The sequence below is a fragment of the Rhinolophus sinicus genome, chromosome 7 (assembly GCF_057876585.1).
Source record: "Rhinolophus sinicus isolate RSI-liver-muscle chromosome 7, RSI-T2T, whole genome shotgun sequence".
In the NCBI taxonomy this organism is placed as follows: domain Eukaryota; kingdom Metazoa; phylum Chordata; class Mammalia; order Chiroptera; family Rhinolophidae; genus Rhinolophus; species Rhinolophus sinicus.
The window spans coordinates 17,073,558-17,085,700 of NC_142507.1; the positions used below are offsets into that span (position 1 = coordinate 17,073,558).

The window sequence follows — 12,143 nt, forward strand, 5'->3', positions numbered from 1 at the left end:
CCTTGGGCAAGCCATTTCAGCCATCTAAGCCTCAGTTTCTTTATTTTTAAGTTCAAAATCATTACTTCAGTTTCTCCTCTCCTACAAGCTTTTCATAAGGCTCAGAAACAAAACACAACAAAAACCCACCACCATGGACCTTCCTGTGTGTGTTTAAATGAGGCCCTTGATGAGATCGACACTCTGCCGAGGTTATAAGACTACATATAATGGCAATTATGGCAACATAAAAAAGGGTGAAATATTTGATAATCTTTGAATGATGTTCAACTGAAAGTTTATTTTCTTTCTCAAAGTGAAATCGTTGAATTTTCAGTACTTGTCAACATGGGAAAAAGTGCCTAAAGATTGGCTTTATCTGTGACTCTCTGGGAACTCACAGTCCAGTGTTTAATATTTTAAAATAATTGCAAACTGTACCTGTAGGTTGGTACTCCATTTGCATTTCCAAATTTTTGATTGAGTAGTTGGTCATGATCTGTGGCTTACTATACCTTGTATATACACAGATTGATGTCCCAAATATACCTATACATACACACATTATAGATAATTTGCTTGTCTGCTTATCAAGTGATGTATTTGATATACTCACAGTCTCCCCATCAGACTTTCAGGCCTTGAGATCAGGGACTTTGGGGATTTTGCTCAGAGCTGTAGCTCCCTCAGGACTTACTCAGTGCACTATTCGAAGAAGGTAGAGTGGGGAAGGGATGTGTATCTCTCTTTTTATCTTCTAACTGAGAATGTTGGCTGGCATTCCTGCCATTCTTGGCTACAGTCTGAGGAATGTGGGTCTCCTTTGCCCTCTGAGTCCTAGAAACCCTCAGGCTGGATGGTTCTCCCGGCAACCTGGAATATCCTTTGTCCTTTCTCCTAGAAAAAGAAACTCTGTTTCTCCCACTGTCTAGAAAGAGCAAATTTCAGTTCTCCAAGCCTCTTCTCTTGCCCCAAAGCTAGGTGCCTTATGTTATTTTTTTTTTTTTTTTTCAGTAAGGATAGTGAGAGACTGAATATACAAATGGAAAATGAAAGGCCAGACCACACATAAAAATGCAACCTTGACCTCCAACCTGCAGCAAACAGCCTGGGAAACTAACTCATTTTCTACCATAAATAACCCAGGAAGCCAGCTTGCTGTGAATCAGATTTGCAGGAATCCAGATTGCTCTCTGGTGTCCATCCTGGAAGCTAAACAATAACTTCTGTGCAACTGGCCCAAAATGGCCAGGACTTGCTTACTCACTAACAGCTTCCCTAATTTTTGACCCTGCTTCCAATTTAGGACCAACCAGAGACAGCCAAATATGCTCCAATTACATAGGATACTTGCTTCTCATCAGCCCGCTCACAGCTTTCCCTGCCTATAGCCACCAAACCAGGGCACTTCTGAAACCTTCCCTTTTTTCACTATGAAGATTTTCTACTTCTCTGCCAAAACACAGGTTCATGGTGGCTGACGCCCTTGCTACATAGCTGATTCTGAATCTGCTTATCTATTTGATCAATCTTTGTCTACTTCCACAATAAGAAATGTCAGATGTTTTCTTTTATCTTTATATTCAAACTTGAAAAACAGATCTGATTAAAATGCATTAGGACCAGCAAGAGATTGCTCCTTTAATGCTACTAATTTCCTCAGAGATTTCATTAAAATTATTACAAACAGAGTTTGCTGTGAGGGCGATAGACTCACTGTGGAGTTTGTTCTGGTTTCCTAACTTCAGCCTAGCACTCAGGGGGATGCCCAGCCCTGGGTATTCTTCCTAAGGCACAGTACACTGCTACCCATCTTTGTCATCACAGGGTAATGTGTAGGCATGTTTCGGCTAAGATTTAAGTAAGCTGATTTTATCTCTAAACAATCAGATATATAATTCCTAAAATAATTACCTATTATAAGCGTGTTCTTAGGCAATTAGGTAAAATGTGGTGTACATTGTACTAAAGCCTCACTTCATTCCAACTCCATGGAATGAACTCCAATTTAATGCAATCAGCTTTTTCCTGGAGGGGTCTTTGGCCGCCTGCCTTCTCTTAGAGTCAAAACCTTTCAAGGTGCATACACATCTCTAGGACTAATGTCTGTGTTTTCTTAACGCCTTTTGTCTTAACAGCTAATCACACACAGTTAGTTACCTAGTTTTGTGTGTGTGAATCTGAGCTCCAAGAGTTCTTGTATTATGTTTTGTCCACATGTTAAAAGCATAGCTCTTCCTGCCTTTTTCCATGATTATATTTTATTTTGCTCCTATAAATTTACTTATTCCTATGTCGATGTGAATTTATTCCTCATCCTCTTCCATCTGCTGTTTGCTTTCTTAGCTAGAGCTAGCTCTAACCTGAACGGCATTAGTGTTATGGGTTGATCATGTCCCCCAAAATTCATATGTCGAAGCTCTCGTTCCCCCAGTACCTCAGATTGTGACTGTATTTGGAGAAAGGGGCCTTTGAAGAGGTAGTTTTGTTAAAAATGAGGCTGTTAGAGTGGACCTACTACAATACGACTAGTGTCCTTATAAGTAAAGGAAATTGGGACACACAGAAGGGTGTGTGAGCACACAGAGAAAAGATGACGTGAGGGCGTAGTGAGAAGGGGGACGTCCACAAGTCAAGGAGAGAGGCCTCAGGAGAAGCCAAACCTGCCAACGCCTTGATCTTGGACTTCCAGCCTCCAGAACTGTGAGGCAATACATTTCTGTGGTGGAAGTCTGAGCCAGTCTGTGGCATTTTGTTATAGCAGCCCTTGCAAACTAATACCATTAGTGGTTTTCCTTAGCAACTCCCCTTACTTAGCAACCTGCAACATGTACTGACTGACTCAGCAAAAAAGTTTCTCTGAATGGTCCTGTTTTCCTACATAGGAGAAAAAAATTAAAGCTCAGTTAGATGAATTTTGTTTGATTAGAGCAAAACTGAGGTGATTTATGTCAAGCTTCAAACACCATAATCAATTCTGTCATCATCTGAGCACATCATGGAATTGGGGGGTACACCCACCACGTGATGCAAGGGAAGTGTGTAGGCCACGAGGTGAAAGAGGTTAGGCTGACAATAAATTAATATGTGGATTAGCAGAGTTTGATTTAAAATGTGAAATAAACATTGTGCTGAAAATTTATTTTCTTCTCTCTACTGTCTATATCACGTGAAATTTTTGAAGACGTATTTGAAGGACTAGTGAAGGGCTTTCCAAGCTTACAGGATTTTATTTCTAAACTTCACTAGAAGGTTGACTTATATATTACAAGGTCCTTCTAGTCACAGAAAAAAGAAGGTAAACAGTCAAAAATAATCAACTGTTAGAGATATATGGAAAATATGAGTGAAGAAAGAATAAGGAAAACTGATCACATACATTTACCATCTCCCAAGTGACATCTCACTTAAATGACAATAAAAGAAGGAAAATGATATAAACCTACAAGTGAAAAAAAAAAAAAAAAAAAACAAGAGGCACATGATAACAGAGGAACAATGTCAGCATGTTTTTTTGGAAATGGAAAAGAGAAGTACCTGACTTTGCAGATCCAAGAAAGCTGAAACCCAAGTAAGTTCTTGCAGAATGGCTTCTAAATAGGAGGAATTTAAGGCAGTGGGTACTATGCCTTAAAGAATCTGCATGGTCTCAAACAATAGTGCTATCTAGACAGCAAGTCCGCAAATAACATCTTTTGTTTAGCATCATTTCATTATAACGTTCATGAGGGAAAAAATATCTTCCTGGCAGGGCCACTGTCTGTGTGGAGTCTGCATGTTCTCCCCACATCTGCATGGGTTTCTCCAGGTCCCCCGGTTTCCTATCACATCCCAAAGATGTGCGTGTGAGGTGACTGGTGTGTCTTCATCGTCCCTGTCTGAGTGAGTGTGGGTTTGAATGGCCCTGCAATGGAAGGGCGTCCTGTCCAGGGTGGGTCCCACCTGGTGCCATGAGAAAAGTAGTAACATTTTACTGTCTTTATACATAAAGAACTTAAGGCAGAGAATGGTTAAGTAACTTGCCCAATGTCACACAGCTAATAAGTGGCAGAGTCAGATTTCAAATCTAAGCAGTCTGGCTCCAGAATTTATACTCCTAACCACTATACCATACTGTCTTTTATCAAACTTCTAGAGGAATCCAAAAGGTATCAGATTTCCCAACAGTGACACTAAAAGTTATAATGGAATGCAGCAACACTTTCAGCATTCTAAAAAGTATTTACTGCCTAGAATTCCGTACATAGCCAAGCGTTCAATCAAGTGTACGAATAGCTTCAGATACTTTCAGAAATTCAATTTTACCTGCGGTGTGTCCTTTCTCAGGGACAACTAGAATCCAAAAATTAGGGAATCTCATGCCAAGCAAAAGCCAAGGAAAGTTCCCTGATGACAGTTGCCAAGAAACAGAAACCTGTCCAGACCAAAGCAAGGCAGATGGCTACTAGAGGGTTCTCTTCCAAGAAAAGTAATAGCTTATGTGATGTTTGTGGCAAAGGATGGAATAGTATCAGAGATTTTCCAGCACTCTTTCAGTGCTATAAAGAAGAAACAGTGGTAAGTGCATTAGAAAATTAAGCCAAACAGTTTTTGTTTGTCTTGTTTATTTGTTTGCTGCTTTCAGTTTTATATCCCACATATGAGTGAAATCGTATGGTGCTTGACTTTTTCCCTGTGACTTATTTCACTTAGCATGATGTTCTCAAAACCCTTCCATGTTGTCACAAATAGCAGTATTTTGTCTTTTCTTATGCTAAGTAATAAGATATACCACATTGTGTATATATACCACATCTTCTTTATCTGATCATCTATCAAAGGACACTCCGGTTGTTTCTATGTCTTGGCTACCATGAATAATGCTGCAATGAACATAGGGTTACATATATCTTTACGAATAAGTGTTTTCAAATTTTTCTGGTAGATACCCAGAAGAGGGATGGCTGGGTAATATGGTAACTCTATTCTTAATTTTTGAGGAACCTCCATACTGTTTTCCATACAAGAGGGGAAAAGATGTGTCAGCGAGGTAGAAGAGGGTAAAAGGGGTCAAAGAAATGGTGGTGGAAGGAGGTTTAACTTTGGATGGTGAACACACACTATAATATACAGATGATGTATTATAGAATTATACACTTGAAACCTGTATAATTTCATTAACTCATGTCACCCCAATAAATTTAATAAAATTTTAAAAACGTACTAAGGAGAAAACAAAAAGAAAAATAAGCCAGGAAAAGGGGGCAGAATTTAAAAAAAAAATGCTGCACGTGAAATGAAGTGTAATCATTACAGTACATCTCAAGTGTGAATGATACCTCATTGTCATAATATTATAAAACTAGAATGTGACTTTACCCTGATCTGTGAAAGATGTGTGAATTGCCAGATGGAGATGAGAGAAAAGAAGACATCAAATTGTTATCTTGCTAACTTCCCTAATAGAAAGTGAGTGCTAATTTCTAGAATGAATGTATCAAGAAATGGCAATATAAACCTATTATTCGATGTAAGCAAGTAAATATCATAAGAAATATTTAAAGGAAGTAGCTGGGGTTGAACTCAGGATAGGGGAAGAGTTGAGGAAGAGACTACTGCTTTCATTATACAAATTATAGTAATATTTGACTTTTTAAAAATGTGTATTTTTTAATCAAATGAAAATAGTAAGGGAAATAGTTAAATGAGAATTGGTTTGCTTCTCTAAAAACTTTCTGAAAGAAATCCATTTTAGGAGAAGACTTTAAAAATAGGACTTAAAAAAATAACAAAATAAAAAATAGGACTTAATGTAATTTGATGTTGAAGAGCAACATGTACCGTCCAGGTGGGATGAGCAGGATATTGAGGGAGTGAGAAGAGGACCCTGAACTGGATGGAGAGTTTGGATTACAGAGAGCTGGAGCCCGGAGCGCATGGTGGGGTCAATGCAGCTGGAAACTAGGAAGTCCATCGTAGACGACTGGAGTGCCGGACGTAGCTGGCATGTAATTCAAAAGGCAGATGCTGACGATGAGTTTATGAAACCATGTGGCACTGTCAAAGCAATCCAGTCTCTGTTTTCTGAAGTCTGGGTAGCTACGAGAAGAAATGTGAATTAAAAGCTATTGTTTTCTGGGCCAGCAACTCAAATACCAATCCCATCAATTTCTCTTTTCAGTTGCATGAAATGGATGAATTTAGGGTCAAGCAAGTAATATTTCATATGAGATCTTTAAAAATGTAGGCATTGCCTACTCTATGTTCGTTTTGAAATTTCCTAAAGGATGGAATTCTTTGCCATCTCAGAAAACTGAGTAATATTACTGTAGAGAAAATTCATCCTCTCTCTCTCTCTCTCTCTCTCTCTCTCTCTCTCTCTCTCACACACACACACACACACACACACACACACACACACACACACCACATGTAATCGTTTTGGTCTTTAATCCCCCATAACCATGTGAATTTTATTCAGTGCGGTTCCTCGGTTTGTGCTTAACAATAACATTTGTAGGCCCCATCCCAGGCTTCTTCCTAAGGCACATCAAAGAGACCCTGACATGTCTTTCCAAAGTTGGAAAACATCCCCCAGTGCAGTCATTACTTTGGCAGAAAAAAATGTATACACTGAATACGTAGCTCACAATTGTTGTTATTTTTGTGCCGTCCTGTTTGCCACCAGGTTTAATCTGGGCAAACTTTTGGTTAGTCCAGTTCTGCCCAGTTGTCATGAATGTGAAGTCCTTTTGAGGTGTGACAGTGCCGAGTGGGGAGCCCTTTGTTCTCCAAGGACCCCGGAAATCACTGCACAAGAGACTGTGGGAGCCATCAACCCCTCTCATGCACCAAGGGCAGCAGGACGACCCTCTCTCCTCCCACAGGAGCCATAGGAATAACCAAGGGGGAGAGCGGAGCGGTTTCTGGCCATTACACTATGAGATGTTAGGCTCATTAGCCTCTCCAAGAGGCATTCTGTCATCCCTGACGTGAAAAAGTTGCCACAAGAGTAACAGTAGAGATCCTTTCAGTTGTAAAAATCTATGACAAAATATTGAACCTAAAAGAGAGGATGAGGAGTGGCTATTTTATAATGAAAATCATCGAGAAATGTGTGCAGTGCTTGGTTAGAAGTATTGAGCAGGTGTGTGGCCTTGTAGCACAGGAGTTTCACATTGGGCACTGGGGAGACCCCGCTGGTCCAGTCGGCTCCTTTGAGCATGAGTCTGTCATCCAACCCGTGTGCTCTGTATAACAAGGGGGTACAAAAACATTTTTTAAAATGTCATTACTGCTCATGGAAAAGTACCTGAGCAACACTTCCCTGGGGGACACTGAGAGGAGGTGAGAGGGGCAGGAATGACATTTCACACATAAAAGCAGCCTGCTCTTAAGTAAAATTTAAAAAATTTTATTTAGTGCTACAATTACTTTAACATTTTCCCTAGGGCTTTGTGGCCTATTTTAGTAACAAAAGATCAGCTCCTGGCAAAGATGCTCCTAAAAGCTGCTTTCAAAAGAAGCGAACAAAACTTCTAAAATACCAGGAGGCAAGAGGGGAAGAGCCTGCTTGTAAGGCGCCAGTAACCTCATTTGGAAAGTAATTTCATGTGTTAGAGAGGTAATTCTCCTCTCATCTGTGTGACAGTTTAACAAGAACCTAACAGATTTATCTAGCAACTGGAACAAGTTACAATAGCCGCAGGGAGTGTTGGCGAGTTAGGTATTTTAGAGAAGATGTGAATATCTGCGGTGCATTTTTTTCCCGTAATCTTGAGATTCTTGAGAAAACCATCATATTCTCTCACCCTGGGGACCTACCAAAGTGAGGGCTTCTGAGTGTTTCTTTATTGAAATTAAATCTTGGACTTGCTATTTATGGATTACGTACTTGGAATGAAGTAATATTTAAATTATTTATGGATAGATGACCAGGACCAGCGTAAAGTACGGTGACAATGGGAGCAGCTGTAGATTTTGGCACAAATCAATGGGTAGGTTTCACAGAAGTAGAAGTATAAAAATCAGTAATTGGTGCAGCCTCCATGGAAAACAGTATGGGGTTTCCTCAAAAAATTAAAAATAGAACTACTGTATAATCCTGCAATCCCACTTCTAGGTTTTTATCCAAAGGAAATGAAAATAGGATATCATATCTGTACCCCTATGTTCATTACATCATTATTCACAATAACCAAGATGTAGGAACAACCTGAGGGGTTTCTATCAACAGATGAATGGATAAAGAAGATGTGAGATATATTATACATTCATGGAAAAAACCTTGCCATTTATAATATGGATGGACCTTGCGGGCATCATACTAAGTGAAATAAGCCAGGCAAAGACAAATACTGCATGGTATCATTTATATGTGGAATCTTAAAAAAAAAACAAAACAAAAAAAAAACAGTCAAACTCATATAAACAGAGTAGAAAAGAAGTTGCCAGGGACTGGGTGGTGGGCAAAACAGGGAGAGGTTGTCCAAAGGGTGCAAACTTTCAGCTATAAGATGAATTAATTCTGAGAATCTAATGTAAAACGTGCTGACTATAGTTGAAACCACGGTATTGTGTGTATAAGTGAAATTTGCTAAGAAAGTAGAACTTAAATGTTCTCACACATACAAAAAGGTAAATATGTGAGGTGATGGTTGTGTTAACCAGATGGGGGGAGTCCTTTTACAACTTTATGTCAATTATACCTCAATAACCCTGAAATTAAAGAAGTAATAAACCAATAGACTCAGAGAAATGGGGGGAAAGAAGTATAAAATCAATATCTAATCTTAAAATCTATCTCTTGCCCTAGAATATTTTTAAAAACCTAATGTTTTCATGCAATATGAAATGTATTCCTTGGGTTTGGCTGAAGTTGGCACCACGTTTTCATACAAATCTGAGGTGTTCTGTCTTTTGTGGAGCCCTCTACATATGCAGGCTTCCTGGCTCCCCATTGATTTTCCTCCCTTGTTTCCCCGAAAATAAGACCTAGCCGGACCATCATCTCTAAAGCATCTTTTGGAGCAAAAATTAATATAAGACCGGGTATTATATTATGTTATAGTATATTATATTATGTTATATAAGACCCGATCTTATATTATGGTAAAATAAGACTGGGACTTATATCAATTTTTGCTCCAAAATACGCATTAGAGCTGATGGTCCGGCTAGGAATTATTTAAGGGAAACACAGTATACTGAACCACAAACTCACAAAGCATAGGTTGCTAAAAACACTTTACACATTATCTCAAGCTTTGCTCTAACCAATAATTGGTCATCCAGCCTTCGCTTGACTAATTCAAAGACAGAGAACCATATTTTACAAGGCAACTCAATCCCTTTTCAGAGAGCACTAATTATTGTTTTTATTCTTGTGTGTCAAAATCTCTCTTTAAGTTATTAGTTCCCTACTCTTGATTCTTGATGAAATCATCTACTGTGTTCCTCCCCTATCCATTTACCGATATACACAACTATTCCATCCACTTCTCATTTAACAGAAATGTTTGGAATTATTTTGGAACATTTCAAAATCTTGGTTTATCTGTACAACTTAGTTTCTTTCAAACAGTAGGAAAGCAGTTTTATGCTTTTCTCCTGACAGTAATTCCTCTCAGTTTGCTTCTTGGGAATCCCCCTGGGGCCTGCATTCCCCCTGCTGCCCACCCCGCTGCCACCACTGCCATCGCCCACCCCTGGGCCTGTCACAGCAGGAGAGTGAGGAATCTGGGAAGAGAGAGTTCATCTCCCCTCCTTCCCGCAGGGCCTATCAGAACCAGCCCGGCCACTCCAAGGCTCTGCCAGGGCCTAAAGCACCCTCATCATTGAGAAGTTAAGGAAATATTTTTATTTGGCTAAATTCTAAACACTAGGGCATTTATTTGCTTTGTTTTGCTGTTAATTTTATAATCCATCAAATGCTCCAATGGGTACTTTTCTGGTGTCTTTGAAATTAATTAATATTCACCATGTTGAATGACATCTTCGTGAGGACCTCTATTAAAAGGTGAATTAGAAACAGAAACTCATAGACACAGACAATAGTTTAGTGGTTACCAGAGGGTAAGGGGGGTGGGGGGTGGGAGATGAGGGTAAGGGGGATCAAATATATGGTGATGGAAGGAGAACTGACTTTGGGTGGTGAACACACAATGGGATTTATAGATGATGTAATACAGAATTGTACACCTGAAATCTATGTAATTTTACTAACAATTGTCACCCCAATAAATTTAAAAAATAAATTTAAAAAAAAAGTGAATTAAATCTGGTTTGTGTTTCAGTTTGGATGCCAAAGTTTCCCATGGCGCCTATTATCATGCACTGATGTAATACACTCAACAGGATCAATACTCTTCGTCTTTTAAAAAAAACAAAAACCTAAAAACAAACTATGGAGGGAATTATTCTCAGAGATTCCTAGGAATTACTGAAATTTGTATGCTATAAAGGCATTCGGTTCTGAAATATAATATTAGTTTCTGTGTTTCTTTTGGGTGTTTTTTTTTTTTACACCCTTGACAAGAAGTCTCAGAGGAAATTGAAATAAGCAGTCAATGAGAGCAAACATTTCATTACTTTATTAATCAGACAAACAAAAAGCGAGGCATCATTATAAGATGTTCTGCCAGGCATAGTCTCTGTCCATAAAACCAGAATCTTCCGTCTAGTCCTTAGAAAGAAACTGGAAGTTGATCCGCGATGAAGGCCTCTCAGTGATGGATGAAGCCAAAGGCCTCTTCCTGCCTGAAGATGAAAACCTGAGGGAGAAGGGCGACTGGAGCCAGTTTACACTGTGGCAGCAAGGTGAGCTCCTACTTCTAGATTGTTCTCTGCAGCCAGTGATTTATGGGAAGCGGGACACGAGGCTGGTGACATCTCCCAGAGCTAGGATTCCCCAATTTACAGGAAACTGCCTAGAAAACCTAGATTATCAAAATTCGTTCATTGGTTTTTAAAACTACATGTGAACGCGCGTATGTGTGTATGTCTGTGTGTAAATATATGTGTGTATGTGTGCCTACACTCACATGTGTATTTGCATAAATATATAACCGTATTTTGATTTTCCTGGTGTTTCCATTAAACGATATGTTACAAAGAGTAACTACGGTGCAGGTGTACCTGCAGTCTGCCAGGCTCTCATCCGTGCCTGAGGAAGGAGTTTCCCTGAGGCTCATTGCTCCTGTAAACGGAGATAATGTTGCATGCCAAAATGCTGTCACCACGGGTCAGAGATGTTAGAGATGATAACACACCGGAGTGGCAAGACGATGATAACTGGTGCCGAGCTCTTCAAGACTATTCAACCTCATATACCTTGAGCCGAACTCAGGCCCAGGCACATCGATGGGACTCCAAAACGTGTGTGTGTTCGATTAATTAATATATCAATCTACCTTTAAAACCAGGAGCCCTGAATTTTATCCTTAAAGCTCTTCCACTTCTCTTCTTGAAAATTCAAGTTAATCTGGGTTAACAATAGCTGTACAAAAGGAAATCCATTTTGAAGACTAAATAGCATGTGTTGCAGAACTTTAACTACACAAAATACGTGGAGAGGGTGATAACCAGTAGGTTTATGTTAAAAGATAAATAAACACAGTTGTTTATCTCAACTGTGGTTTCAGAATAGTTTACAGGTAAGAGAAAGAACTACTTCAGTGGTATTTTCAAGGAAGCATCCATCAGAAGAGAGAGCATGTGATTTCAAGAGACTCTTGTCAGCTTTTTGCCAGCAAGATTTTTGAAAATAGAGCAGTAAATTCAATATGTGAACAACAGGCTAGTTTTATCTATTGACATTTCACTAAAACGAGTCGATTATGTTGGTCTTATGCGTTGACCAGTTCACCCGATGCCTCAGTTCTGTTAACCTCCTTATGCCTCGTAGAAGTTATTGGGCTTCCTAGAACAACGCTTCAGAATAGCGTGCATCCTGGCAGTAATTTCCAGAAACCAGAGCCTCAACTAAAAATAAAGTTGAAACATGCAAAGCATTATAAGGCATAAAAAAGTATTAAGGCAAGAAAATAGATAATGAAGACAGTTTGGTTGGAGGCAACATTTTGACTTTAAGTTTTTTGTGTATTTTTGAAAAAAACTCTGTGGTAAATACACATAACTTTAATTTACCATCTAACCGTTTTTAAGTATACATTCAGTAGTGTGAA

The 12,143-nt window shown here is 39.1% G+C and overlaps 1 protein-coding gene across 4 annotated transcripts in view; it reads left to right on the top strand.

Moving 5' to 3' along the window:
* The window catches only part of ASPH (aspartate beta-hydroxylase), a 196,583-nt gene that overhangs the window by 166,127 nt on the left and 18,313 nt on the right, over positions 1–12,143 (top strand). For all 4 annotated transcript variants that reach the window (XM_074318815.2, XM_019752429.3, XM_088799408.1 and 1 more), the window contains one exon: positions 10,641–10,776. In XM_074318815.2, the coding sequence (XP_074174916.2) occupies positions 10,641–10,776 (136 nt within the window). The remainder of the gene's footprint in view (positions 1–10,640; positions 10,777–12,143) is intronic.